The sequence below is a fragment of the Syngnathoides biaculeatus genome, chromosome 22 (genome assembly GCF_019802595.1).
Source record: "Syngnathoides biaculeatus isolate LvHL_M chromosome 22, ASM1980259v1, whole genome shotgun sequence".
In the NCBI taxonomy this organism is placed as follows: domain Eukaryota; kingdom Metazoa; phylum Chordata; class Actinopteri; order Syngnathiformes; family Syngnathidae; genus Syngnathoides; species Syngnathoides biaculeatus.
Window position 1 is genome coordinate 4,363,779 of NC_084661.1, and position 27,542 is coordinate 4,391,320.

At 42.5% G+C, this 27,542-nt stretch overlaps 1 protein-coding gene and 1 long non-coding RNA gene across 2 annotated transcripts in view; one reads left to right on the top strand and one right to left on the bottom strand.

Moving 5' to 3' along the window:
* ryr2a (ryanodine receptor 2a (cardiac)) overlaps nt 1–27,542 on the top strand; it is a 407,989-nt gene that overhangs the window by 104,026 nt on the left and 276,421 nt on the right. The window contains 5 exon segments of the mRNA XM_061810997.1: nt 2,472–2,609; nt 17,707–17,834; nt 22,075–22,220; nt 24,173–24,287; nt 26,630–26,762. Coding sequence (XP_061666981.1) covers nt 2,472–2,609; nt 17,707–17,834; nt 22,075–22,220; nt 24,173–24,287; nt 26,630–26,762 — 660 coding nt within the window.
* LOC133495930 (uncharacterized) lies at nt 126–26,737 on the bottom strand. The gene is made up of 3 exons (XR_009793687.1): nt 26,638–26,737; nt 15,169–15,309; nt 126–2,578 (listed from the first exon to the last, which is right to left on the bottom strand). It is a non-coding gene; the product is annotated as an uncharacterized LOC133495930 (long non-coding RNA).

The window sequence follows — 27,542 nt, forward strand, 5'->3', positions numbered from 1 at the left end:
CACTCAACCAACAACACTATTACAGAACATTTGCTCTATAAAAGCCTTTTAATCATCATCACAGAAAGCATAACAGGGGAAGTAACAATTATGTCATTTGTGTTCCAAAATTATTACTGGACACTGTATAGTTACTAGGGGGTTTGTATTACTTTGACATGACATGCATGGGTTTTTTTTTTCCCCTGACTGTGTTGAAAATCATTTTAATGTGGACTAATCTCTCCTGATATAGTTGAGATTGAATCAATCAATAATGTAGTTAAAAAGCACGAGGAGGGATTGTTTTGCAATCCTTTATATTCACTAAAAAATGGACAGTTCATAAACTTAATTAACACAGAAGATACAGATGAGAACAAAAGAGCATCAATGTGGGTTGATTGCAGATGATGTCATCTGAAGGAGGTTACTGACTGTAAGGTAGTAGTAGGGGACAGTGTAGCTCGACAGCATACGATGGTGGTGTGTAGGATGACTCTGGTAGTGGAGGGAAAATAAGAAGAGAAAGGTAGAGCAGAGAACCATGTCATGGAAGCTGAGAAAGGAAAAATGTTGTATGGCCTTTGAGAAAGAGGTGAGACAAGCTCTCGATAGACTGGAAGGAATACATTGAGATGCAACATAGGGAAAAGGTCGAGGTGGTGAAGGCTAAACAAGAAGCATACAACAACATGTACACCAGGTTGGACACAAAAGACGGAGAAAATTATCTCTACAGGCTGTCCAAACAGAGGGATAGAAATGGGAAAGCTGTGCAGCAGATAAAGGGTGATTGAGGCTAGTGATGGAAATCTGTTGACTGGTTCCAGGAGTGAACAGAGTAGATGGAAAGAATAATTTGAGAAGTGGGATGAATGAAGAAAATGAGAGAGATGGAAGAGTAAAAGAGCCAATTGTGAAGGACCATGAAGTGGCATTGATTAGTAAGAAGGAAGTCAGAAAGGCACTAACATACCTGTGGAGGTATGGTAGAAATTTGGAAAGGTGGCTGTGGAGTTTCTGACAAATTTATTCAACTGAAAACTAGTGGGCAAGAAGATGCCTGAAGAATGCAGGGAAAGTGTGCTTGTTCATTTTTAAGAACAAAGGCAGTTTGCAGAGTTGTGGGAACTATAGAAGAATAAAGTTAAACAATAGGAAGGAGTAGTGGAGGTTAGACTCAGGACAGAAGTAAATATTTGTGAGTAGCAGTATGGTTTCATGCCTAGAAAAAGTACTACAGACCTTGAGGATGCTAGTGGAAAAATAAAGAGAAGGTCAGAAAGCTCTACATTGTATCTTTATGGATCTAGAGAAAGCCTGTGACAGAGTACCAAGAGAGGACCTGTGGTACTGCATGCGTACGTCTGGCATGGCGGAGAAATGTCAGAATAGTACAGGACATATATGAGGGCACCAGAACAGTGATGACGTGTGCCGTTGGTGTGACAGAAGAATTTAAGGTGGAAGTGGGACTTCATCAGGGATCCTCAGAGAGCGTCAGCTCTGGCTCCTTCCTGTTTGCTGTGGTAATGGATAGGTTGACAGATGAGGTTAGACTGGAATTCCCTTGGACCATGATGTTCGCAGATGATATTGTGATCTGCAGTGAAAGCAGGGAGCAGGTGGAGGATTAATTGGAAAGATGGAGGCATCCACTGGAAAGGAGAGGAATGTAGATTAGTCAACGCAAATCAAAATATATGTGCGTGAATGAGAGGGGTGGTGGAGGAAGACTGAAGCTCCAGGGAGAAAGCATAGCAAGGGTGGACGACTTGGGGTCAATAATCCATAGCAGTGGTGACTGTGGTAAGGAACTGAAGAAACTGGTCGAAGCAGGTTGAAACAGCTGGCGGAAGGTGTCTGGTGTGTCTAGTGACAGAAAAGTCTCTGCTCGGATGAAGGGCAAAGTTTATACAACAGTGGTGAGGCCAGCAATGATGTACGGATTAGATACGGTGGCACTAAAGAGACAACAGTCATCATAACTGGAGGTGGTAGAAATAAAGATTTTGAGGTTATCTCTCGGAATGAGCAGGTAGATTGGATTAGTCATTAGAGGGACTGGCAATGTTTGATGTTTTGGAGATAGAAGGTTCGAGAGACAGACTTTGATGGTTTGGACATGTCCAGAGCCAACAGAGGGAGTGTATTGGTACGAGAAGAAGAAGGGTAGAAAAAAAAACACGTATAAGGATACTGAGGATGGAACTGCCAGGAAAAAAGAACGAGAGGAAGACCAAAGAGAAGCTTGATGAATGTTGTGATGGAAGACATGAAGGCACTTGGTGTTTGAGAGGAAGATGCAGGAGATAGGGTTACATGGAAAAAGATGACACACTGTGGAAACCCCTAACTTGACAAGCCGAAAGGAAATGAAGTGATTAGTCGACATAGCACGCAAAGGATTGTAGACTAATCGTTATATTGACTGGTCTGTGCAACCTCTATATTTACTAACTGAAATATCTCTGTTCCCTCGGGTATAGAGTTAACTGAAGATGGCGCTTTAGATGGGGAGAGTAATTTTACCATTCGAAGTCGACTGATGTCATTAGTTGAAAACGTGTCTGTCCTGAAGAACAAGATGATCAACCTGGCAAAGAAAAAAAGAGACAGAAACCCTAGTAAGTTCCATCTATCTTAAAATCTCCACCAGCAAGTAGGAGCCCCCCCCCCTCACCGCCTCCCCATTTTTAAATGCAAACCCTCAAAATAATCAAATCTTTATACCATACTATGCTCTCATTCGATGACATGGTTTTGCTTAGGGGCTTTCCCATCACAGGAACCTTTGTAGGAACTTCTTTATCAACCCTAAATGTTTGAGTTCCTCCTGTATCTCCACCAAACACCCCCCCCCCAAAAAAAAAAAAAAAAAAAAAAAAGGAGTACTCGGGTCCGGGAGGTTCTCCCTGGTTTATTTCAGCACTACCAGAGACTCTTTGGGGGGTGGGGGTGTGTCGATGAATGTTTATTAATTTACAGACGTCTTTAGGAATTTACTTTTTCATTCACAGAGCTGCCATTACAAAAGTCTTGAAATAAGAGGATTAAAATATTTTGGAAAGCAAAACTCTGAATCACTAATATGGTGCCTACTCACACGGTAGCCTCAGTATGTTGCTACCTAGTTTTGTTTATGTTTTTGTGGTTTTCAATCCTCTCTGGACTCAAGTTCACAAGACATGACTTGCAAAGCACCAGAGCGTGTTTCCTGGACTTTTTTCAACAACTCTTGCAAATTTGCTGAGTCTTTTTCCCCAAGTTACTTACCGAATAAGCGACGGCGACAATATTGTGGTCTACTGAGTGTCGAGGGGGAGTCGGCCATGGGAGACGAAAGGCAGAATCCAAGAGAAATTCCACAGGAGAGGACACAGATTGGCACTCCCGTCAATTCACTTCACAAATCTAGGCTCCATTCCCAACAAAATAGACGAGCTTCATCTCCTGGCAAGGACCTGCTAAGACTTTGGATGTTCCGCCGCCCTGTGCTTCACTGAGAGTTGGCTGTGCGAACACATTACTGATGGAGCTACACGGCTTCCATGTTCACCGGGAGGATCACAGAGCTGATGGAATAAACAAAAGGCCCCTGTTATGCTTCTATGTCAATGAGAAACGGTGCATGGACGTCACTAAGCTCACCACACAGATCAGCCCGTTTTTGGAGTCGCTTTTCTTGATTCTTTATTTTACTTGCCATGTGAATTTCCCTCATGTATTAACATCAGTGTCTACTGTCAGAGATAGCCCCTGATAGTACCCTCCTCCTAACAGCCAGCTCTGGACGGCCCATGGAAATCCCTGATGAGCGCGTGGATGACAAGAAACCAAAGAGGGATCTATAACAGTTTCTCAGGACCGTAGCCCTCCCATTCCACAAGATACTCTACCCCCTACCCTGACAGTGCAATGGATGGAAACCAGAAGACATACTGACAGAGGCCCCAATCAATGAATATAATTCCTTCTAAAACTGCGAGATAAATTGGGGGCCCTTATCGATCACAATATTATTAGGAAACTCATGTATCCGGAAAACATTGAATTTCAGGATGCGATGCCAGCAGCTCAGTCACAAAGTGATGTGAGACAAATGGCGAAGAGGGATGGAGAGAGGTGGCAACCCCCCCGACAGATTTTGTCGGGAGGTTTTGTCAGCGGCACATACTGGAAACACGCTGACAATCTTTCATGTCTATTTGGATGTTGGGCCACCAGAAACGTTGCTCGATTAGGGGTTGGATTTTCGCTATGCCTGGGTAACAAACAGTTTTGTTCGTGTGGGGCCAATGTTTTACTCTACCCCTTAAGGGGGGCACGACAAAGGGCCTATTGTCTGGATATCACTTGGGACTATGGGTATCCCTTCGTGCCTCTTTGACATGTGTCTTTATTTCCCATGTAAAAGTGGAGAGGAAACATGATTCTGACAGTATGGGAATGAGATCAGTTCGGTCCATCTTGAGGGATTAGGTTTGCTGTTCTTGGCCCCCTGCCAATATGTCAAGATGAACTTGAACCGGGTGAAGAAGAGGGCCCATCTCGCTTGTCTAGCATTGAGCCTTTCAGCTAATTTAAAATATTCCAGATTTTTTTGGGATATGCAAGGATGTAATCTCCTGTCTTTAGGGTTTCTCTGCGAAAGAACCGCCCAACCCTGGAATCTGAAGCATTGACCTCGACTACAAACTGATGATTAGGATCTGGTATGACAAGGATAGGAGCTGTGATGAAGCTAGTCTTTAATTTCTGAAAGGTGAGCTCACAGGCCAGGTCCCAGGTACACTACCTGTGCAGACAAGTTAGACTGAGCAAGGGCGAGGGTATGTTACTGATGTACCTGATGAATTTACGGTAATAATTGGAAAACCCTAGAAACGTCCGAATGTCTTTGTGAGACGTGGGAGTGGGGCCAGTTGGACATGGCTTCTATCTTGCCAGGATACATTCAGATCTACCCCTCTGCCAAAACGAATCCCAGGAATGATACAGAGGATCGGTGAAATTGACACTTCTCTGCCTTAACATAAAGGTTACTAAGCCAGAGCTGCTGCAACACAACTCAAACATGTCTTATATGGGTCTTTTCGTCCGGGGGAAAAATATCATGATGTCATCTAGAGTCACAAAAATGCATAAACATTGAGCATATCATGTAATACATCGTTGACAAATGTTTGAAACACTGCCAGGCTGTTCATGAGCCCAAACGGCACCACCTTGTGTTCATAACGTCCAGTGGGCATGTTGAATGCCATTTACCACTCATTCCACTCTCTAATCCGGCCAACGTGATTTGCATTTCTTAAGTACAGTTTGGTGAATAACTTGGTGCCCTCCAGGAGATCAAAGGTGGTGAAAATGAGGGGGAGAGGGTACCTGTTTTTAATGGTCATGCTGTTGAGTCAGTGGTAGTCAATACAGGATCGAAGGGTCTTGTCCTTTTTTCTCCACGAAAAAGAACCCCACCTCTGCCAAGTATGACGCGGGGCGAAGAGTCCAGCTCCCAGCGACACATCCATGTACAGCCTCATGACTTGGTGTTGTGGGCCTGAGAGAGAAAACAGTCTTCTCTGGGGGTTGAGGTACCGGGCAACAAGTTAATGGCGCAGTCATAGCGTCTATGTAGAGAAAGATATTTGGCTTTGGCCTTGGAAAACACTTCCTTAAGGTCATGATAACATGAGGGCACTAGCTTCAGGTCCGGGTCTTCCATTGTGACCTTCCCTCCACAATATCAAGAAATGTCAGCGTGAGAGTTTGGATACGATGTGTTATTTTGCCCAAGAAAGTTCCATTGGCGGCTTATGCTGAATCTAAAAGGTTCAGAGACCCATACGCTTGATTAGGAGGGTGTTCAAAATGTTGTCCTCTGAGCCTTAGTCTGTGAAGGTGGCTGTCTGGACTAATTAACCCGCAGCGTCTTGTGTGACCTGAGGTAGCGTCTGGACCAGGTGTTTTTCTATGAGATTGAGACTCACCTATATTGGAGTATTGTCAGAGTGGCTCTTAGCTTTGGCGTGGCACTGAGCCACGGTGTGACCCAACAGCCCACAGTAAAAACACCACCTTTCCCTTTGACGATGAAGACATTCATCAGAGTGTAAGGGGTGGGGGTGGAGGAGCCGGGGGAGCCTCAAGCAGCCAAGCTGCATGGGTTCCTCTGGTGGCTGTTGATAAAGGAGGGAAGCCGGAGCTTGTGTACCGGCTAATGAGCCTCTGCGCCCTCTTTGACGCGACGCTCCGTAGAGACCGCCAACAGGTAACTCTGGAAAAAGATTCAGCGAATGGGCAAGAGTTGTTGAAAAAAAGTCCGGAAAAGACTCTCTGATGGTAAGCATATCCTTTCTTGTGTGCTTGGGTCCACAGACGACTGAAAAACAAACAAACGTAAACAAAACCAGCATATACTGAAGGCAGCCACGCTTGTGGGCGCCAACCTGAATTCTCCAAATATTTTTCTCCAAAACCTGTATGTACCTTTCATTAATTAATGATGCCTTCACAGATGTGTAAGTTGCCCATGCCATTGGGACTAACACAGCCCCATCCCATCACAGGTACTGGGTTTCGAACTTTGCGTACTGAACAGTCCGGATGGTTCTTTTCCTCTTTAGCTCGGAGGACATGATGTCCACAACTTCCAAAACCAATTTGAAATAAGGATTCTTCGGCCTACAGAATACATTTCCACTTTGCATCAGTCCATCTAATGAGCTTGGGGCCAGAAAAGCCAGCAGAGTGTTACTGTGCATCGTAGAGCTTTAAGTTCTACTTATGGAGGTAGCGCCAAAGTATATTTACTAACATTGTTTTTTTTTTCAAGTGGCGGCCCAGTGGACCAGCTGGAAAGCCTTGGCCTCACAGTTCTGAGGTCCCAGGTTCAATCCCAGACCTGCCTGTGTGGAGTTTGCGTGTTCTTCCCGTGCCTGCGTGGGTTTCATCCGGGCACTCAAGTTTCCTCCCACATCCCAAAAACATGCAACATTAATTGGACACTCTAAATTGCACCTATGTGTGATTGTGAGTTCTGCTGTATGTCTCGATGTCCCCTGCGATTGGCTGGCAACCAGTTCAGGGTGTACCCTGCCTCCTGCCCACTGACAGGTGGGATAGGCTCCAGCACTCCTGTGATCCTTGTGAGGATAAGCAGCTGATAAAATGGATGGATGGATGGGTTTTTTTTGAAGTGTTCATGAGGCCATGTGATGATATCCTTTACACATCAAACCAGACTGTCATGGAGGTACAAACTACTTATTCGATAAGTCAGCATGTTTGACATGACTGCTATGTCAAGTATAACTTTTATCTCATGGAATGTAAATAGGGTGGGATGGTGGTGGAGCAATAAAGCGTTGGCCTCACAATGCTGAGGACCTGGGTTCAGTCATGGCCTTGCCTGTGGGTAGTTTGAAGGTTTTCCCCGTGCTGGCGTGGGTTTTCTCTGGGTACTCTGGTTTCCTCACACATCCCATGCAAAACATGCATTCATTGGACACTCTAAATTGCCCTAAGGTGTGATTGTGAATGCGACTATTGTCTGTCTCCATATCCCCTGTAATTGGCTGGCAACCAGTTCAGGGTGTACCCTGCCTCCTGCCTGATGACAGCTGGGATAGGATCCAACACTCCTGTGACCCCTGTGAGGATAAGCAGCAAAGAAAATGGATGGATGGATGGATGGATGGAATGTAAAGGAGATTCAATAATAGAGAAAGAGAATTAGAATTATGGATTATATCATGAAATTAAAAATGGGTGTCTTTTTAATACAAGAAACGTACTTTTCAAAATCTGAAGAAAATAACTCGTCTGATTTGAACTTCAATTAGTCTTTTTCAGATAGCTATAACAGCAGACAATGTCATGACCACAACGCAGAGTTGGACCTAAATGCACGACTCGGGAAACATGGAGGCAGTTCGGGGAAATACCTTAATTCAGTCCAGAGTCAGTCACCAGGCAGGCAGTCCACGAGAGCAGCAGTGATAATGACGGTGAGGCGGAAGGGACTTGCCCTTTTCAAAACGAAAAGACTTCTTTTAAGTCCCAGTTGCAAGACTGAACTAGTGACAGGTCCGATTCTGGTTGTGGCTCCCTCAGCTGTACTGGGGTGAACTGCGGATTCCCCACTTCTGGAGCCCTGAAGCACGCCGCACTGCACTCTGCGCCCCATGCTTTGATTTGGCCGGTGGACCAATCGATGTGTGGATTTGGTCTTTTGAGCCATGGGTTGCCCAGAATAGCGTCACTGTTTCGGGAGTCAAAAACGTGAAAATTTATGTATTCAGTATGTGCGTCCGGAAAAGTCATGTTCAGGGATTGCTCGGCACAAGAATTTCCCATTAGCCACATAAGCGTTGTGTAGTCATTGTGTCTGGAATGTCTCTGAGTCTAACAAGTCGACTACACGCGGATTTAGCAGATTTGAGTCTGACCCGGAATCTATGAACGCAGTAGCCGTGCAGGTACGTCCACTTGCGCTTAGCGTAATCTGAAGAAGTGACCGATTCGAGCCAGCCCCAGTCTAGTTGACACTCACCGACTCTCTGCTGCTTGAATGCGGAATTTGATAGCATCGTCTGCTTCGCGACGTTGCCCCTGCCGAAGCATGATCAATGAAGCTGCTGCCTAGTGTTCCGGGGTTCCACGTAGGCAACTCCAGAGTGCGTAGAGGCAAGTCCAAGTATATCTAGTGTGAACCTCTCGACCTCACACACGAACCCGAGCTCCTTCCCTGCCAAAGAAGTGACATTCCATGTCCCTAGAACTAGTTTCTGTTGCTGAGGATTGGATCACCTTTGGCCAACGCCCAGCTCACATCGCACCCCACCCCTATGGCCCCTCTCACAGGTGGTGAGCCCATGGGAAGGGGGAGCCATGTTACCCTTTCTGGTCTCTTTCATCAAATTGCCATGGATCATAAGTGAATTGATATGTGACACATCTTCGACCAAACAAACAATTCACATCTATTATCTAGTATCTAAGTTATGCAGACATGTTGATCGTGATCCAAGTTCATTCCTGTATGCTTCATTTTTTGTTCGACCTATTCAAACTCATGACAACACTGGCATTCCGCCACAGTTGGCATTAGGACACAAAGAGAACACCAACACCAGTCATTCGAAACAAGCTTGTGTGGAACATCTCCAAGGTCTGTATTATGTGCCTACATCAGCGTCACGCCCCCTCTCCAACACGTCATGTTCCGCCTGTGTGTATTCTGGTTCAAACGCTTGAACAGTGTACATTGTTATTTTTGTTTTGTTTGCTCAATGACGGGAGTAGTAATAACACGGAGCATTGACTCACTGTTATACTCGCATTATGGGCTCTTAGCACACAGCACTTACTGGCAATGCGCGCATGCACTGATCCTCCCATCCCGCCCTCCCCCCACTGCCGCTGCGGGTCGATTGCGAGAGGCTGGCTACTTGAAAACGCCATCTTAGGGTAAAAATAGTCTGGCCATCGCTGCTGTAAATTCTCTACATCTAAACCAACTCCTCAGAAAAGCCTCAAACAAATCTCCACGCTCCATATAATGGTATTATTGTTCATCATCAGTGCCACACCCCCTCTCCAACACGTCAAGTTCCGCCTGTGTGTGTTCTGGCTCAAACACACAGGCTTGAACATTGTACATTTTGCTATTTTTTGTTAAAAAGGGGTACAACCACACCAGTCTGCCAATCCAGAGGCACTCTCCCTGATGTCAACGGGTTGCAGAGGTGTATCGACAGGGACAGCTTCACAACATCCAGCGCATTTAGGACCTGTGGGTGAATCACCGGCCACAAGGAGCTTTTTTTACCACCTTGGTGAATTCAACCCCAGATATAGAAGAGCCTGCTTCAAAGAACCCACACTCTGCTTCCTCATACAAAGGCACAATTGAGGAGGTCTTCAAAGTATTTTCCTCACCGATTCACAATATCCCGAGTTGAGGTCAGCAGTGCCTCATCCTCACTATACATAGTGTTGACGATGCACTGCTTCTTCCTCCTGAGGCGTCGGATAGTGAACCAGGATTTCCTTGAAGCAATCTTGAAATTGTTCTCCATGGGATCATCAAACTCCTCCCATGCCCGGTTTTGTTCCTCAGTGACCACAAAAGCTGCATTCCACTTGTCCAGATATCAGGTGCCTCGGGAGTCCCACAGGCCAGAATTACCCGATAGGACTCCTTCTTCAGCTTGACGGCATCCTTCATAGTTGGTGTACGCCAAAATGTTTGGGGGTTACCGCCACAACAGGCACCGACTCCAATATAGTACAACTCCGATCGGCCTCCTTAGCAATGGAGTCATGGAACAATGTCCACTCGGACTCAATGTCCCCCAACTCTCCCAGAATTAGAGCAAAGTTTTTTTGGGGGCGGGGACTGTTAAAATTCCTTCTGACAGGGGAGTCTGACAACCATTCCCAGCAGGCCCTCACAATACATTTGGGCCTGCCACGTCAGACCGGCATCTTTCCCCACCACCGGAGCCAATTCACCACCAGGTGATGATCAATAACCCTGTCTATGACATGCAGCCCCATGTCCAATGACACAACCATAAATTTGATCATCGAACTGCAACCTAGGTTGTCCTGGTGCCAGGTGTACATGTGGACCCCCTTATGCCCGAACATGGTGTTCGTTATGGACAATCCGTGAAGAGCACAGAAGTCTAGTAACAGAACACCACTCGGGTTCTGATCAAGGGGCCGTTCTTCCTGATCACGTCCTTAAAGTTTTCACAGTCATTGCTCACGTGGGCATTGAAGTCCCCCAGCAGAATGATGGAATCTCCACAGGGAGGCCTCTCCAGCACTCCTTCTAAGGACTACAAAAAGGGTGGGTACTCTGAACTGTTGTTTGGTGCATAGGAAAAAACAACATTCATGACATGTCCCTCCACCTGAAGCTAGAGGGAGGCTCTCCTCTCATCCACTGGGGTGAACCTTAATGTACAGCTGCTGAAACACAGGGCAATAAGTATACCCTCACCTACTTTGTGCCTCTCACCTTGGGCAACTCCAGAGTGGATCAGAATCCGACCCCTCTCAAGAAGACTGGTACCAGTACCAATCGCTGCATAAAGGCGAAGCCAATGATATATAGTCGGAACTTTTCAACCTCACGCAGGAGCTCGGGTTCCTTCGGTGCCAGAGTGGAGACATTCCATGTCCCTTGAGCTAGTTTCTGTAGCCGCAGATCAGGTCGCCAAGGTCCCCGCCTTTGGCTACTGCCCTGCTCATATTGCCCACGACCCCTAAGGCCCCTTTCACAGATGGTGGGCCCATGGGAAGAGGGAGCCATGTTACCCTTTTGGTCTGTGATCGGCTGAGCCCCATGGGTTCAGGCCCAGCCATCAGCCACTCGCCTACCACCCCCACCTCCAGAGGAGTGTAAAGCCCCAGATAATTTAGCTCCTAGGACAACACACAACCCCCTTCACCACGATCAGCTGATGGCTTGAGGAGGGGTGAAATTTGCTCAACTATCGAAATATGCTATCTTTTCTTTAAATGCAGCTAAGTGGGGGGCACATAGCAGTGCAAATTGTTGGCTGGTCCCAAGCCTGGATAAATGCAAAGGATTGTGACAGAAAGGCATCTGTCTTTAAACTTTGCCAAACAAATATGAGGTTTCATCTGAAGAATTTCATTCAAGATCAGTCATGGCCTGGCTTAACAATGCCCACCCCTGGCACCGTTAACCTGAAGCTGAAGAAGAGGTGGTAAGTGGATTCTTAGGCAGAAAGACAAGAGGAAAGCACAGAGCTTATATTTGAATGTGGGGTCTCTGAACTTTGGAACTATGACAGGAAAATGGATGGAGATTGAACCCAATTGACTTCATAATAATTAATTAATGTATCAGCTAAAAGTTACATAAAGCATTGTTGATTAGTTACAGGTATTTTAGTACTGCTATATATCTTGCTCTTTATTCTTTTTCACCACATCAAATGGTATATATGTGCATGTTTTAACTTGACTTCATGTTTTAAGCTTGTAGCATTTTATTTTGACAGGTATGCACCAGAATGGATAAGCATTTTGTCACGAAAAGTAACTTTACACAACACAGGTGATTTAAAAAAAAAACCAAATCATATGAAACCCCAATTCCTTTCCCTACCTACCGATGAAGCACAAGATTAGTGTTTGTGACATAGTGAGATGTTTACGTGAGTTGTGTCCCAATTTTAATATGATGGAAAGTTACTACAGGGAAGTTTTAGCCTAATATTCAGCCTTTTTTTTTTTTGTCATTGTGCATACATTGGTTTGAAGACTAAAATAGATGCTAAAAACCATCAGAACAAAAGTTCAACCTAACATTTACTTTGTGAGGTGTCTCAATGTTGGCATAGACATTTTATTATTTCACTCACCCAGTTGACTGTGAGTTGTCTTCACTGAAGTTTTGCATGGTGTAGGCTGAGGCTATGAGCACATCAGACACTACACATCATGAAAGCCTCGTTTACACAATATTAGTGGCTATCTCCCTCATGTACGAAGAAAGAGAAATTCTGGAAGGAGGTAACCAAAGTAGTTTTGAACGTCCCAGAGAGAGCGTCGGGATTGGTGCAGATTGTCATGGACATGTTGGTGAAGTTAGGTGTAATGAAGAAGTATTGGGTAAGTACGGCATCCAGGAAAGGAATTTGGAAGGATAGATGGTGAACACTTGACCCTAACCTTTGTAAAAATGATGGAAATGGCTGTAGTGAACACATTTTCCCCCAGAAGAGGCAATAACATTGGGTTTCCTACAAGAGCAGAGGTAGAACCACGCAGGTGTACTATATTTTGTGCAGACAATGTAATCTGAAGGATATTACTGATTATAAGGTAGTGATAGACATGAGTGTGGCTCGATATCTTAGGATGGTGGTGTGTGAGATGTCTGGTGGTGAAGAGGAAGAGTAAAAAAAAAACAAATGCAGATAACCATGTGGTGGAAACTGAGAAAGAAAGAGTTTTGTGTGGCTTTACAGACAGAGGTGACAGACTCTCAGTGGACAGAAGGAGCTTCCAGAATACTGGATTACTACAGCCAAGGTGATTGAAGAGACAGGCACGAGAGTATTTGGCAACAATCTTATTGAGAGGAAAGGATAGAAGAAGACTAGCTGATGCAACCCAAGAGTACAGGAAATCACACAAGGAAAGAGGTTATGTAACAAGTGCGATAGTGAAAAAATGAACAAGAGGAGAAAGGAATACATTGAAATGCAATGTAAGGCAAAGATAGAGGTGGTAAAAGCCAAACAAGAGGCACACTAAAGAAACTAATGGGCATGTTTTTGTAATGTGGGTGGAAGTCAGAACCTGAGTTCAAATCTGGCCTCACCTGTGTGGAGTTTGAATGTTCTCGCTGTGCCTCCGTACCCTTTGTCTAGGTTGTCCGGTCAAAAAATATGCATGGTTATTTAATTGAAGACAAAATTATCCATTGTTAAAATCCGGGTTCAAATACGGCCTCCCCTGTGTGGAGTTTGCATGTTAGCATTGTGCTTAGCATTTGAAATAGGCATCCAAGGGTTACCAACCTTTGTGACACGGAGTGCCAATTTGAAAGTTTCTTCTCAACGAATAAGCTATTATCAACATTTATAAAGTTAAAGCTAAATTTAGTGTCTAATTCATGTTGGATGTTTGTGGGGTGTGGGAGGAAACCGGAGTGCCTGGAGGAAAGCTACACAGGCACGGGGAGAACATGCAAACTCCACACAGGGAGGGCCGGGATTGAACTGGTTGAACTGTGAGGCCAATGCTTTCCAGCTGTGCCATCGTGCCGCCTATGTTATATATTATAATTGTAAAAATTAGACGGAATACAAAAATATTTCCAGCAAACCAACAGACGTCCGACTTCCGATGCTTAACACTCATGAGGGCACTGGCTTATTTACCATACCTGGAGATGGCACGTTCAGTTGACTGCTTATCTGTTTGGTCTCTGAAAGTCTCCTCCTTTGCCCTACTTTTTGCCTTTTTCACAGCCAGTCCTGATACTGTTGACATTTGTATTCTGTATTTGTATCTGTTTGTTAACAGTTGGGATAGGCTCCAGCACTCCTGTGAACCTCGTGAGGATAAGTGGCTAAGAAAATGGATGAATGGATATAATATAATATAATATAATATGAAATCATTCCTCGTGTAAATTAGAGGAGCTCAAAGTCCAATGCAAACATGGTGAAGTAGCATTTAGCTATTCTCTATACACACAAATAGAATAAATTGCCAATAGAAATAACGATGATGATAATCTGTGTTCCCACCCACTCACCATAAACCCCCACAACAAACCCAGCAGAAAACTAGTATTGTTTAGTTTTCTGCTGAGTCAATCTTTACATTAATGAACTGAAGTGAATCAGTTTATGAAAGAATTCATTGAGCTTGGCTTCCACGCACCGCTGTGAGGAGAGCAAGTCTGGTGGGGGCGCAAACAGTACTGGTGAAGTGTTCTTTCAGTCACTTCTGAATCTTCAGCAAAATTACCAATGAGCAGCCAGCATGCAGGCAGGTGAAGGACTTCATTAAACGTACTGCTTTGCCATTTGTCATTCGCCAGCATTGTCACTCAGCCAACGCTGTGCTGGCAGTGGAGGGACCCTAATGAAATGAATGTCATGGTGTACTGAAGAACTGAAGGGTGATTCATTCCGGGAAGGGACTTAAAGGTCAAGTGTCATGAAATGGATGATTTTTGGTATATTATTAATGAAAAAGCCACAGCCAATATGGTCTCGTGTTTTTTCACCACAAAACATGATTTTGATGTATACAGCTTTTTGTAACTCCTGCCTTGAAAATCCTCTCGAGGGATTTGTTTTCGAGAAGAAGCAGGAAGTGACGTACAGGACATAGGCGCCCCATAGTGGACTTGTTTGTTTCCATTAGTTTTACCTCCGCGAAGGTAGCTCGTTGTTCCTTCATGTTAGCCAAAATCCCAGCTCATTGCATTGCTGGACATTGCTTGAACACTCGGGAGAATGGATTTAGTCTTCATAAGTTTGCAAGGGACCCGGTTCGTTGTGAAAAATGGATTACACGGGTGCAGAGGACAAGAGCTTCGTGGGTTCCAAATAACAGGTAGGCAGTAATGCGCCCCTGCTCAATGGTGTTCAACAAGTACTGCGGCGTCTTTGAACATACCCCTAAAATCAGCATGGCTCGGCTCCACCTCCTCCTTATATGGCACCACGGCACAGAAAATCAGTCACACAGGCTGAGGCGCCGCATTCGGTGGTCACAGCTTCTGCGAAGGCTGCGCGTCGCCGCGATGGCTCATCTCCGCTGCGGAAGTGGATTGGACGGGGATGAGGTTTGGCCGTGATCGCATATCATCTGAATATGCCTCGAAACAATGGTGTAATATTGCCCCAAGGGCTCAAAACAATAGTGTAATATTGCCCCATACCTTCACTCGGTGGTGTGGTGTTGTCCTTTTCGAAAAGAGCTTCCGTGTCAGATGGGGCGCGTTTGTCTCCCATAGTTAGGGTGCACCGTGTGTTTTTATTCGGGAATGTCCGGGTGACGTCACGGACAGAGGACGCAGCCAATATGACGACCACTTGGATATTGTAGAATAACACTTCTGCAACTGCAACGCATCATCCATGCAACAACGCATGGATGATGCGCTCTCCGCTCAGTTATTTTTTCGTCTAGACATTGAAGTGAATAATGTTATATGTATTTTTCATTTCAATATCTATTTTAGAATGTTTATAGGGATGACACCCGGGCTTTAAGTGAACTGAATGTACAGGTGTACTTAAGTACTGAGGAATGATTAATTTTGGGGCGGGACTTCAGTGAACAGAATGCTTTGGTGCTTCCCTCCGTTACAGTGTGTCTGTGCCGTCATAGCCAAGTCTTGCTTTTGTGCTTGTTTTCAAGTTTTGCCTCATAGTCATCGGACCTCGTTTTATGTTTTTGAACCTTGCCTCTATTCTCTCGCTTTTGTGCCACTGCTTATGTGTATTACCTTAGCCTGGAATAAAACCACCCTTAAAGTACTAATCCAGAGGAAATGCATTTTGTCTATCATCCAAATGTTTCATGGAAAAATATTTTAAAAATTCTCAACACAACAGAAATGAAATAAATTAGCGCACAGTTTGAAAAAGTGCATATTTTCTTTGGAACCCAAATGCGTCTGTCTGTTTCAAACCAAGGCTTTCTTAATGTTGCTGCTGTGTGACGTCACATGTACACAACCCCACTCAACACAATGGTTTCCTCCAAAGACAATCATACATGCTGCAAGTGGGATCTCGAGAAGATAGACAAGCAGTGAGTAAGTGAGTGAGTAATGAGGTAATCGATGACAGATGGTGTGAACAGGGAGTGGGGAGGGGAGAGAGAACACAGATGCGCCCTCCAGGCACCAAATGGTGAGCTACATGGCAGAACATGAGAAATATATTTATCTTACTGTATATTTTGCTTCTCAATATACTCGAAGATGCTTTCCACTCATCAAATGACAATAACAGTAAGATGAGTGAGTAAGAATCACAGGTGGCAGGTGCTGGTGTCAGTGACAGAGTCCACTGCGGTGAAATGAGAAAGCCAGAGCCTAGAGTGAGGGAAAGTGAAAGGATGTCCGGTAGCTGAGATAGCTGCATGCATGTACACGAGTCACACCCAAAGCCAGGTGTTAGGTGACAATTTAGGTTAAAGATTGTTTCTTTTAAAAATCTTCCCACCTCTCCTCATGTCCAACACGTGACAACAACAACAATGATCCTTCGGTGAATGCTGTGAATGTCAGCCTCAGGGATGGTTCAATAACTGAATGAGGAAGCACTTGAATGAAACAATTCAGTGAGCAGCTCTTTTCAATGAATCTCTTTAAAGCACTGAAAATAATGATAAAGTCAACTCAAAAGAACTGCCGTGCCTTTTACTGCAGTAAACACAGGATTATGTTTCAGAAAGCCCCCTCCTGTAAATGAAATATTTGAAGAATACATTAGTATATTAGTGTATACATCTACAAGTTTCATATTTATAATTCAATGGCAACTTATGAAACTCGACTAAAAGTGTAATTCCAAAAGAGACATAGAGAGGAGAAAACATTGTATTTGTCTACTTGAGCTCACCATCCACACACTACTTGACTATTGGGCATGCTCTGCTTGAGTGAAGTGAACAACCCCATGCAGAAAGATTGTGAACAAGCAATCACCTGGTTTAACCATTTGCATCGTTCCTGGCAATTTAAGCAACAAAAAACCTTATGGGTATCAAGGATTCATTAGAATGATCTTTGAGACTAAAGTGTTTTTGTTATTGAAATGTTAATGTTGGTATTTGTGAATGTATTAATAATGTGGCTTGTGTTTTACACAGTTACTTTTGAGTCATGTCCTTTACACGCAATTTGTGCATTTTCCAAATGTGTTGATTTCACATATTTAGTTACTCTCTTTGTCTCCTAAGAGCAACAGCCCTACCTGACTTTATGTGAGCCATGGCTGACACATTTTAATTATTTAGCCTATAAAGCTGATTGCATCAACGATGTGCAGGTAAGTAACTGCACTATACTGACCTTGAAAAAAATCCATAATGCACAAAACAAACCACAATGTAGCAAGAGATGACTGTAATTCATAGTTTATTGGAAAATTAATCCATCTGCTTGTAAAATTGTTAATTTCTGTTCATCTGTCTCTTCAGGTACTTTACAGCAGTTGATTTCAGAGACGATGGTTCGCTGGGCTCAGGAGTCTGTCATTGAGGATCCAGAGCTTGTCAGAGCCATGTTTCTCCTGTTGCACCGACAGTACGATGGCATTGGAGGACAGGTTCTGTCCTGTTTGGTCTTCATTTTCCTTAGTAGTCATTGGAATTTACACTTAGTTTTGGTTTTTTGACTTGCAACCATTTTTAAAAAGTTCTGCACTTAAATGACTTGCTGGTTTTAAGAGCTGTTGTCTGAATACGATGCATTTGCCTGACAGATTTCCTTACGACAGTGACTCACATTTAAAAAAATGTTCAGGTGTAGTCAGTCTTGCCCGCAGATATAAAGTTACGGGTGTGGTCCACCAGTCATTCCCACAGATATAAAGTCGTAGGTGTGATTAGGGAATCTCAAGACCTTAAAATAACTTACTGAGTTGTTATACCCGAGTTATGTAGTTGTTACCTAATACCATAATCAAAATTTATTGACACTGCACAGACCGAGACAGACATTTTTAAAGAGGTCAATAAACATACAATTTCAAAACTAAATAATCATATAATCAAATCATTTTATTTCATCATGATGTATTGTTATAATCTAGCGTAATTTATGGCGGTATCTATTGTCAATCCATTGATGAAAGCGAGCAGTAGATGATCTAAATCTTCCTAAAGCATGTAGAGGGGAAAGGTTTTTGAACTTCAAGATAATGCGATACCATTGGGGAAAATTATGGTTGGTATCTACCGTGAAGAAAATAAGTATTTGAACACCCTGCTCTATTGCAAGTTCTCCCACTTAGAAATCAAGGAGGGGTCTGAAATTGTCATCATATGTGCATATCCACTGTGAGAGAAATAATCTTAAAAAAAATCCAGAAATTACAATGTATGATTTTTGTGATACAGCTGCAAATAAGTATTTGAATACCTGTCTATCAGCTAGAATTATGACCCTCAAAGACCTGTTAGTCCGTCTTTAAAAGTCCACCTCTACTCCATGTATTATCCTGAATAATATGCACCTGTGTGAGGTCGTTAGCTGCATAAAGACACCTGTCCACCCCATACAATCAGTAAGACAAACTTGTAACAAGGCCAAAGCCAAAAAGCTGTCCATAGACACGAGAGACAAAATTGTACAACTCCACATGGCTGGAAAGGGCTACAGAGAAATTGCCAAGCAGCTTGATGGAAAAAGGTTCACTGTTGAAGCAATCATTGGAAAATGGAAGAAGCTAAACATGATGGTCAATCTCAATCGGAGTGGAGCCCCATGTAAGATATCACCTTGTGGGGTCTCAATGATACTTAGAAAGGTGAGGAATCAGCCCAGGACGACATGACAGGACTTGATCGATGACCTGAAAAGAGCTGGGACCACCGTTTCCAAGGTGACTGTTAGTAATACACTAAGACGTCATGGTTTGATGTTGTTGTTTCATGCATGGTACAGAAGATTCCCCTGTTTAAACCAACACGTGTCAAGGCCCGTCTTAAGTTTGCCAATGACCATTTGGATAAAGTCATGGGATAAAGTTTTGTGGTCAGATGAGACCAAAATGGAACTTTTTAGTCTTAATTCCACTAACCGTGTTTGGAGGAATCCGAATGATGAATTCCATCCCAAGAACCCCATCCCTACAGTGAAGCATGGGTGTGGTAGCATCATGCTTTGGGTTTTTTTTTTCTCCACATGGGACAGGACAACTGCACTGTATTAAGGAGAGGATGATGGTGGCCGTGTTTTGTGAGATTTTGGGGAACAACCTCTTTCCCTCAGTCAGAGCATTGAAGATGGGTCGTGGCTGGGTCTTTTAACATGACAATGACCTGAAGCACACAGCCAGGAAAACCAAGGACTGGCTCCGTAAGAAGCCCATCAGGGTTCTGACGTGGCCTACCCAGTCTCCAGATCTAAACCCAATAGAAAATCTTTGAAGGGAGCTGAAACTCCATATTTCTCAGCGACAGCCCAGAAACTTGTCTCATCTCGAGAAGATCTGTGTGGAGGAGTGGGTCAAAATCCCTCTTTCAAACCTAGTGAACAACAACAGGAAACGTTTGATCTCTGTAATTGCAAACAAAGGCTTCAAATATTAACATTGGTTTTCTCAGGTGTTGAAATACTTATTTCCAGCTGTATCACACAAATAAATCATTAAATAATCATACATTGTGATTTCTGGATTTTTCTTTTTAGATTACCTCTCTCACAGTGGACATGCACCTACGATGAAAATTTCAGACCCCTCCATGCTTTCTAGGAGGGAGAACTAGCAATATAGCAGGATGTTCAAATACTTATTTTCTTCACAGTAGATATTTGGACAGACTAGTCCAGGGGTCAGGAACCTTTTAGGCTGAGAGAGCCATAAACGGCAAATATTTTAAAGTGTAATTCCAAAAGAGACATAAAATATCTTTAAAACTAAATACAAGTGTATTCGTGCATTTTATGTAAGACCAACACGTTTAGAGTACAATAACTTTCTAAATTCATTTAAATAACATTATGCTTTTACACACCAATGATAACAAAAGTGCCTTTTACCGTTAATGCGACTTCTATGCTGATGGCTTTGTCGTCTGTTTCATACGTCATTAAATTAAACTTCATGGAGCCTTTGAGACTTCCATCTGTTATTTGTGAATGTAGGTTCGTCTTCATGTTTTTTTTTCAAATGTGACGACTTTTCATATGCATAGGTAAAACCAAACATTGTCAGCACAGCAATACTCACACGGAAAGTGAGTTCCAAGCTTTCACAATCAGGTAGTCTGCAGATTAAATCTGGTTATTTGTATGCTTTAGGCAGTGACCTAACACCTCAATTGAACTGTCGTCATCTGGAGACATTACTAAATATAACTGTCTGCATAGCTATGATAGTTAAAATTAAAGTTCTGATGAATTTGACCACCTGCTCTCTGCTTTCAGTGTAGATCACAATGTCATCTACTAACATTACGGTCCAAGGCGATTCCTGTCTAACCTCATCTGTCACGCCTGTTCATTACCATTACAAAAAGCAAGGGGCTCAAATCTGAACCCTAATGCAGTCCCTCCTCAACCTTGAATTTTTCCGTCACACCTACTGCACACCTCACCACTGCTCTGCTGCCCTCATACATGTCCTGTACTATTCCAATATACTGTTTTATATGCCATTAGGTATATTTTTGATTCACAAAAACTCACAGTCCTGGTTTTACTGGAGTTCATCATTGCCTTCAATACAGTGGATCAAAGCATTTCATCAAAAAAACTCTAGCACTGTTTTTAATTGATTTAGCTCCGATCTTAATGACCGAAGTTTTTTTTCCAGAACACATAAAATTGAGTATGGGGTGCCCCAAGGGTCCATTCACATCACATTATTTATTCATTTGTGCATGCTTCCGCTTAGGGACATTATCAGGAGACACGGCGTACAGCTGTATATTGCTATCTCCTGATGACAGAGGCCCATTTGATACCCTCCTTAACTGCATTTTAAATTTAAAGTCATGGATGGCAGTGAATTTCCCACAACTCAACCAGGGCATAATATAGGGTTTTGTTATCTGTTCTGAAAGCAAGAGAGAAAAATTTGAGAAAACTAAAAATTTTGAACCATCACATTGTGTAAAGAACCTGGAACTTTTATTACTATTATTATTATTATTATTATCATCATCATTGTTATTATTATTATCTTAATTTCATCCCACACATCAACAATATAACCAAGGTTTTTAAGATTTGCAATCAAAGATTTTACCATCTTAAAAATGTAGCCCGAGTCCACCTGTTTCTCTCTCAGACTAGTACACAGCTGCTAATAAATGCTTTGATCTCCAGTCATTTGAAATATCGCAATATCCTACTCTTTTCTTATCTACAACTACTGCAGAACTCAAAAGCTCCTATGCTGTCAAAGACCACAGACCTGGAAGAGATTGAATTGGTTTAAAATTTCTGCATGGGCTCCCTATATGTTTTAGGAGTGATTTTAAGTTACTTTAAGTAGCTTTTAAATCTCTTAATGATATGGGCCATTATATTCATCTTAAATGCTTTTATCATGTTAACAAACTCTGGGCTTTCTCAACAATCTGAAACAATCTCATTTAGCAAATTCCCTTTACTTTGGATCATCTGGAGAAAAATTATCAAACGAGCAGAGATCTAAACAAAGAGGAAGATAAACGTGGTTAAACTTCAACTACACGTCAAATGTTTATTTTAAGTAAAACCTGTATGCATGGTAATTTGCAAAACAATCTAGTATAAAAGGATAAAACTTTGTCCTTGATACTGTAATTGACATGACAATAGTTTGACTCAATGTAAATGTGTGTGTCTTTGTATAGGTTCGTGCTCTCCCCAAGACTTACACAATAAACACAGTTTCAATCGAGGACACCATCAACCTGCTCGCTTCTCTTGGTCAGATCAGATCATTGCTAAGTGTGCGTATGGGAAGAGAGGAGGAGAAGCTAATGATAAGAGGCCTAGGGTGAGAAAAGTTTTATAATTGGAAACAGAAAATATCTTTTCCATAGACATTTCTAAAATTGATTTTAGGCTATTGCATTCATTTTCTAATACGGTTATTCTCATGTGGGTCACGTAGTGCTGGAGCCAATCCCAGCTGTCATCAGGCAGGAGGCAGGGTACACCCTCAACTGGTTGCCAGCCAATAACACATCACGTGGAGACAGACCACAGTAGCACTCACAGCCACACCTAGGGGCAATTTAGAGTTTCCAATTAATGCATGCTTTTGGGATGTAGAAGGAAATTGGAGTGCCCGGAGAAAACACAAACAAGCACAGGTGGAACATGCAAACTCCACACAGGTGGGGCTGGGATTTTAACCTCAGTCCTCAGAACTGTGAGGCCATTGCTCTGCAGCTGCTCCACCATTCTGCCCTGAGCTGATTCCATTTATGAATTTTTCATTTTTTATTCAATTTTTTACCCTGGATTTTTTAACCAAGCAAGTGTTCATAAGAAGAATCAGCTTTATTGGCAAAGTGTGTAAACAACATGCAAGGAATTTTTCTCCGGTAGTTGGAGCCACCATAGTACAACATGTTGACTTTGACAGCAGACAGACAATCAATTGAAATAGAACTTGTTTTTTTAACTCACAGTTGTGCAAAGGATTCAGTCTATTCAGAGCTATTAGAATGCCCACTACGGCAAAAGTCCAGAGAAAGTCCACTGACCTTTAAGCAAAGCGTGTCAGGACTTATACTTCAAGGAGTGTAAGCAGTTTAAAATAACTACTTGAGTAAAAAGGAACATTCACTAATAAATGTCTAGAAATGTTCTCACTCTTTGCACAAGTTGAGCGTGGACACAAAATCACTCTCAGATTTATGATCCATGCGTAGCGGCCAATTTTCTTTGCACTACAAACCATACGTTATCCACCCATCCATGCATCCATCCATCCATACAATATCTGATTTGGTTATTGCTATAAGAGTCGCAGGATTGCTGGAGCCCATTGCAGTTATCTTCAGGCAGGGGGTGGGGTACACTGAACTGGTTGCAAGGCATTTGCAGGCCACAAAGAAACAAACAACCATTCACACATTTACACCTACAGGCAATTTAGAGTCTTCAATTAATTTATGTTTTTTGGGATGTGGGAGGAAACAGGGGTGCTCGGAGAAAACCCATGCAGGAACAGAGAGAGCATGCAAACTCCGCATGGGTGGGGCTCCTATTTGAACCCCCGGTCCTCAGAACTGTGAGGAACACACTAACCGCTTTCTGCCATCCATATGTTTGTGAATTGGAATTCATTCTAACTGACGGGTTTGTGCCAGTCAGATGTAATTGCATAAAACTGCGCTCCTTTGCCCAAAAAAGGACATCTGTCCATCTCAGCCAGTGTGTGCAGGTTAAAAGTCCTAACCCTAGATAGAAAAAAGGGGGAAAAGTCACTTTAATTACTTTCTTAATCTTAATCCTATTAACAAATTTTGTATCCTTGGAAAGTCTACTAAAAAATACACACACACACACATGGAGCCACGACTCGTTAGAGTGTTAGATTCACAGTTCTGAGGACCGGGATTCAAAAACTGGGCCCGCCTGTGTAGGGTTTGCATGTTCTCCCGTGTGGGTTTTCTCCAGGTACTCCAACTTTCCTCCCACATCCCAAAAACATGCATTGATTGGACACTCTAAATTGTCCCGAGGTGCGATAGCAAGTGCAACTGTTGTCTTTCTTCATGTTCCCTGGGATTGGCTGGCAAGCAATTCAGGGTGTACCCTGCCCGATGACAGCTGGGATTTGCTCCAGCACTCCTGCGACCCTTGTGAGTATAACTGGCTCACAAAATGGATGGCTATATATAGACATGCCATTCAGAGTCAAACATGCACAAATCTGTACATAGGGACGGTTTGCAAATGAGGACGAATGTGTGTTTTCCTCTCTTCGCTCTGCAGTGATATTATGAACAACAAGGTGTTTTACCAGCATCCCAACTTGATGAGAGCTCTGGGGATGCATGAGACTGTCATGGACGTCATGGTGAACGTACTCAGTGGAGGGGATTGTAAGGTATGGAGGGATGCCTAGACTATAATCAAAGATGTGAGTCGTGTCCAATATATTTTAATTTATTTTGACTCTTCATATGAGTATAAGAAAGTAGTTTGTTGAGCAGTATTAGGTGTGGTTCTATGATAATACTTTTTTTTATTTGCTTTAATAGACAAAAGAATAACTGATACATTGATAATTGAGAATTTTGTTAATTGTGGACTTGATATCAAATGCAATTTACAACAACTCCACTGGTAAAAAGTCCAAGAAACATCGAACATATTATAATAATAATGTAATTAGAATAATAATATCCATCTGTCCATTTTGTTTTCCACATATCCTCACTAGTGTCGAATTTGTGCTGTAGTCTAACCCAGCTAATGTTGTGTGAGAACCAGGAACTAGTTGCCAGCCAATTGCAAGGCACATATTAACAAATAATGGGGACCTCCTATTTTCTGCCTCATGCCATTGTTCTGACATACACTCACATAATGCTGGTTCAATCAGTTTTAGTATTACTAATATATTTTGTGGATTATCACACGATTTGTCACTTTAAACTGCTCCCTTTGCACTGTCATTGCACTGGTCTATAACGGAAACTGTGAATGGGTAAAGGGACTTTGTAGAAGCTTAACACAATGTGGGACATTGACAAACTCTTATCTCCTACCTGTTGTAAATGAAGAAGACGACATCTTGCACATCTGTGACTCTTAAAAGGAATAGTTTCTATAAAAAGAAATTTTTCATGTTCTTTTTTCTTACTTTGTTGTTCTTTGTTCTGAATGTCATACCAGCGCAGCACCGACTGCCAGAGAAAAATTCCTTGTGTGTTTTTACACACTTGACCAATAAAGCTGATTGTGATTGTGAACATGCAAATTACACAGGTGGGGCTAATATTTGAACCCTGGTGCTCAAAACTTTGAGGCAGATGTACTAAACCAGGGCTGCTCAATGCGTCGATCGCGGTCGATCGCGAGGCAGTCTTGGTCGATGGCAGGACGGCGTGCCAAAAAAAAAAAAAAAAAAAAAAAAAACATCAGCCAATGTTCCCTCTAAACTGCGCGTGTGCGCAATTGTGCTCCGCTGATGCAATCTCTTCAGAGATATTCTGCGTTGCGGGCAAAACAAAATCCAATGCAAATTGAAAGTAAAACATACACCTATTCAGTTTGTGGCATTTTGCAATGTGATTCAATGAGTGAAGAATGACATGTTATGGACATGTTACATCCAATGTCACGATTCACATACTTACTGTAAAATATGCAAAGAAGCCACTAGTTACTTTAAGGCAGCACAAGGAACTTTCTCTAAGAACGACCGCTGCTCTGCCACACTTTGTTTTTCCCAGTTAACCTTACTGTCCCCCATGCTCTTAAAGACGTACACTCATAATTACAAATGTTACAGTACTTACGCAGCCCTTCAATGTGTTTTATAATGACAGCGTCCACCACCACTGCTTTAGTTCGCAGTCTTGGCAACGTAGAGCAAAGACGAGCTAAACGTGCTGCTTATGTTTACTTTCGATATTAATGGAGAAAGTTAAAAAATAAATGCTGTTGTTTTAAGATGCAATGACTGTAGAAGTATGTGAATAATCGAAGAAAAATTTGTTAAACTGGACGAGATTTTGTCTTTTCAAGTGGGAAAGGTCTGGTCTGAAGCCAAAGTAGAAAGTGCAGGATGTGGTGTGTAATTTTAAAATTCCACCTTGGCACAGCCTGATCCAGAATAAAAGCACAGACAATACAGTGCACAAAAAGCTAAGTCTGCATTTTAAAAATACATATATATTTATATATAGTATAATATATCACATAACATTAATAACAACACCCCCCCCCCAACCCCCTGTCGTCAGTAGAGGCTGGCTGCTTGAAAAGTAGATCTTGGGGTAAAAAAGTCTGAGCAGCCCTGTACTAAACAGTCATCCATCCTGCTGCATAATAATAGTGATAACAATTAAACAATAGAAAGAATGTATGAGAATATGAATAGTGAAATAATATTTTCTAATTAAAATACACATAAAAGCTCCCTTCATCGTGGGATTTAGCAAATAGGAGGTGCAGTATTATTTCCTTTTGTTGTACATCTTACATGTGAGATTGTTGATGAGAGAGGGGAACATGATTGAAGTCTCCACTGTATGTAGTCTACATGGACAACTAATGTTCTTTTTTACATCTCGTCAAATGCCCTAATCAAAACATACATTGCCTGATCTGGTATACAAGTGATATTCAAATATGAAAAATGCCCCAAATTCGTTTGATTTAAGTTGAATATAGAATGTAAAAAAATAAAATAAAAAAATCACATTTCACTTTCTTTTGCAGGAAATTACCTTTCCTAAAATGGTGGCCAACTGTTGTCGTTTTCTTTGTTACTTCTGTCGAATCAGCCGTCAAAACCAGAAAGCGATGTTTGATCATCTCAGCTACCTGCTGGAGAACAGCAGCGTTGGACTTGGTGAGTAACTGTCTATGTATGTAGGATGAGTGGCTTGTTATTGTTTATCAGTCCAAGTCGGGCTGTCTAGGTTGTAATGCTAAGTACCCACTGGATGTAAGAGATTGCTTCGTCTTGTGTCCTTCACTTGAGTTTGCTCCCGTAACACATTGAAAGTATCATCAGCGCTTTAAACTCAGCAAGAGACTTCCTCTCCACGAGGTACCGACAGCATTACTTCACGGACAAGTTCAGCTCATCCCAGCTTCGAGTGTTCAGGCAAATGAAGCGATTTTGCGTGTGCCTGCAACTTCTATGCTGCGTCGTTCGCTCTGCCTTGCATGGATTTGCATCCATCCATCCAGATTGGATTGACTTGCTATGTATACACGCTGCAGGAAACACCCAAAATGAGTCCGGTGGGCACGTAGCATAATATGACTGGTCAAACACCAAAGCAGACACAGAAAGTAGGTCTTTATTCCATTAAAGTTCCAACAAAAGGTGTGTCTGATTTTGTAATGTATGTTCAGAAAAGTCCAAAGTCAGAAAACTACTAAACTACTACAGAAAAACTACTAATGAGAAGGTAAATTTACATTAAATAAACTACAAATACAAGACTAATAAATGTAAGCGCTACTGGTGTAGGGACAATAGTATAATATACAAAGCACAAACAATACTGAAAATTGTGCTACTAACAAATGGGGAGAATAGCAATCAAAGTACAAACAACTAAATGAGGACGAGAGTAAGTAGCGATACCAGGAAAACACATGAACTAATGGGGAGAAATAA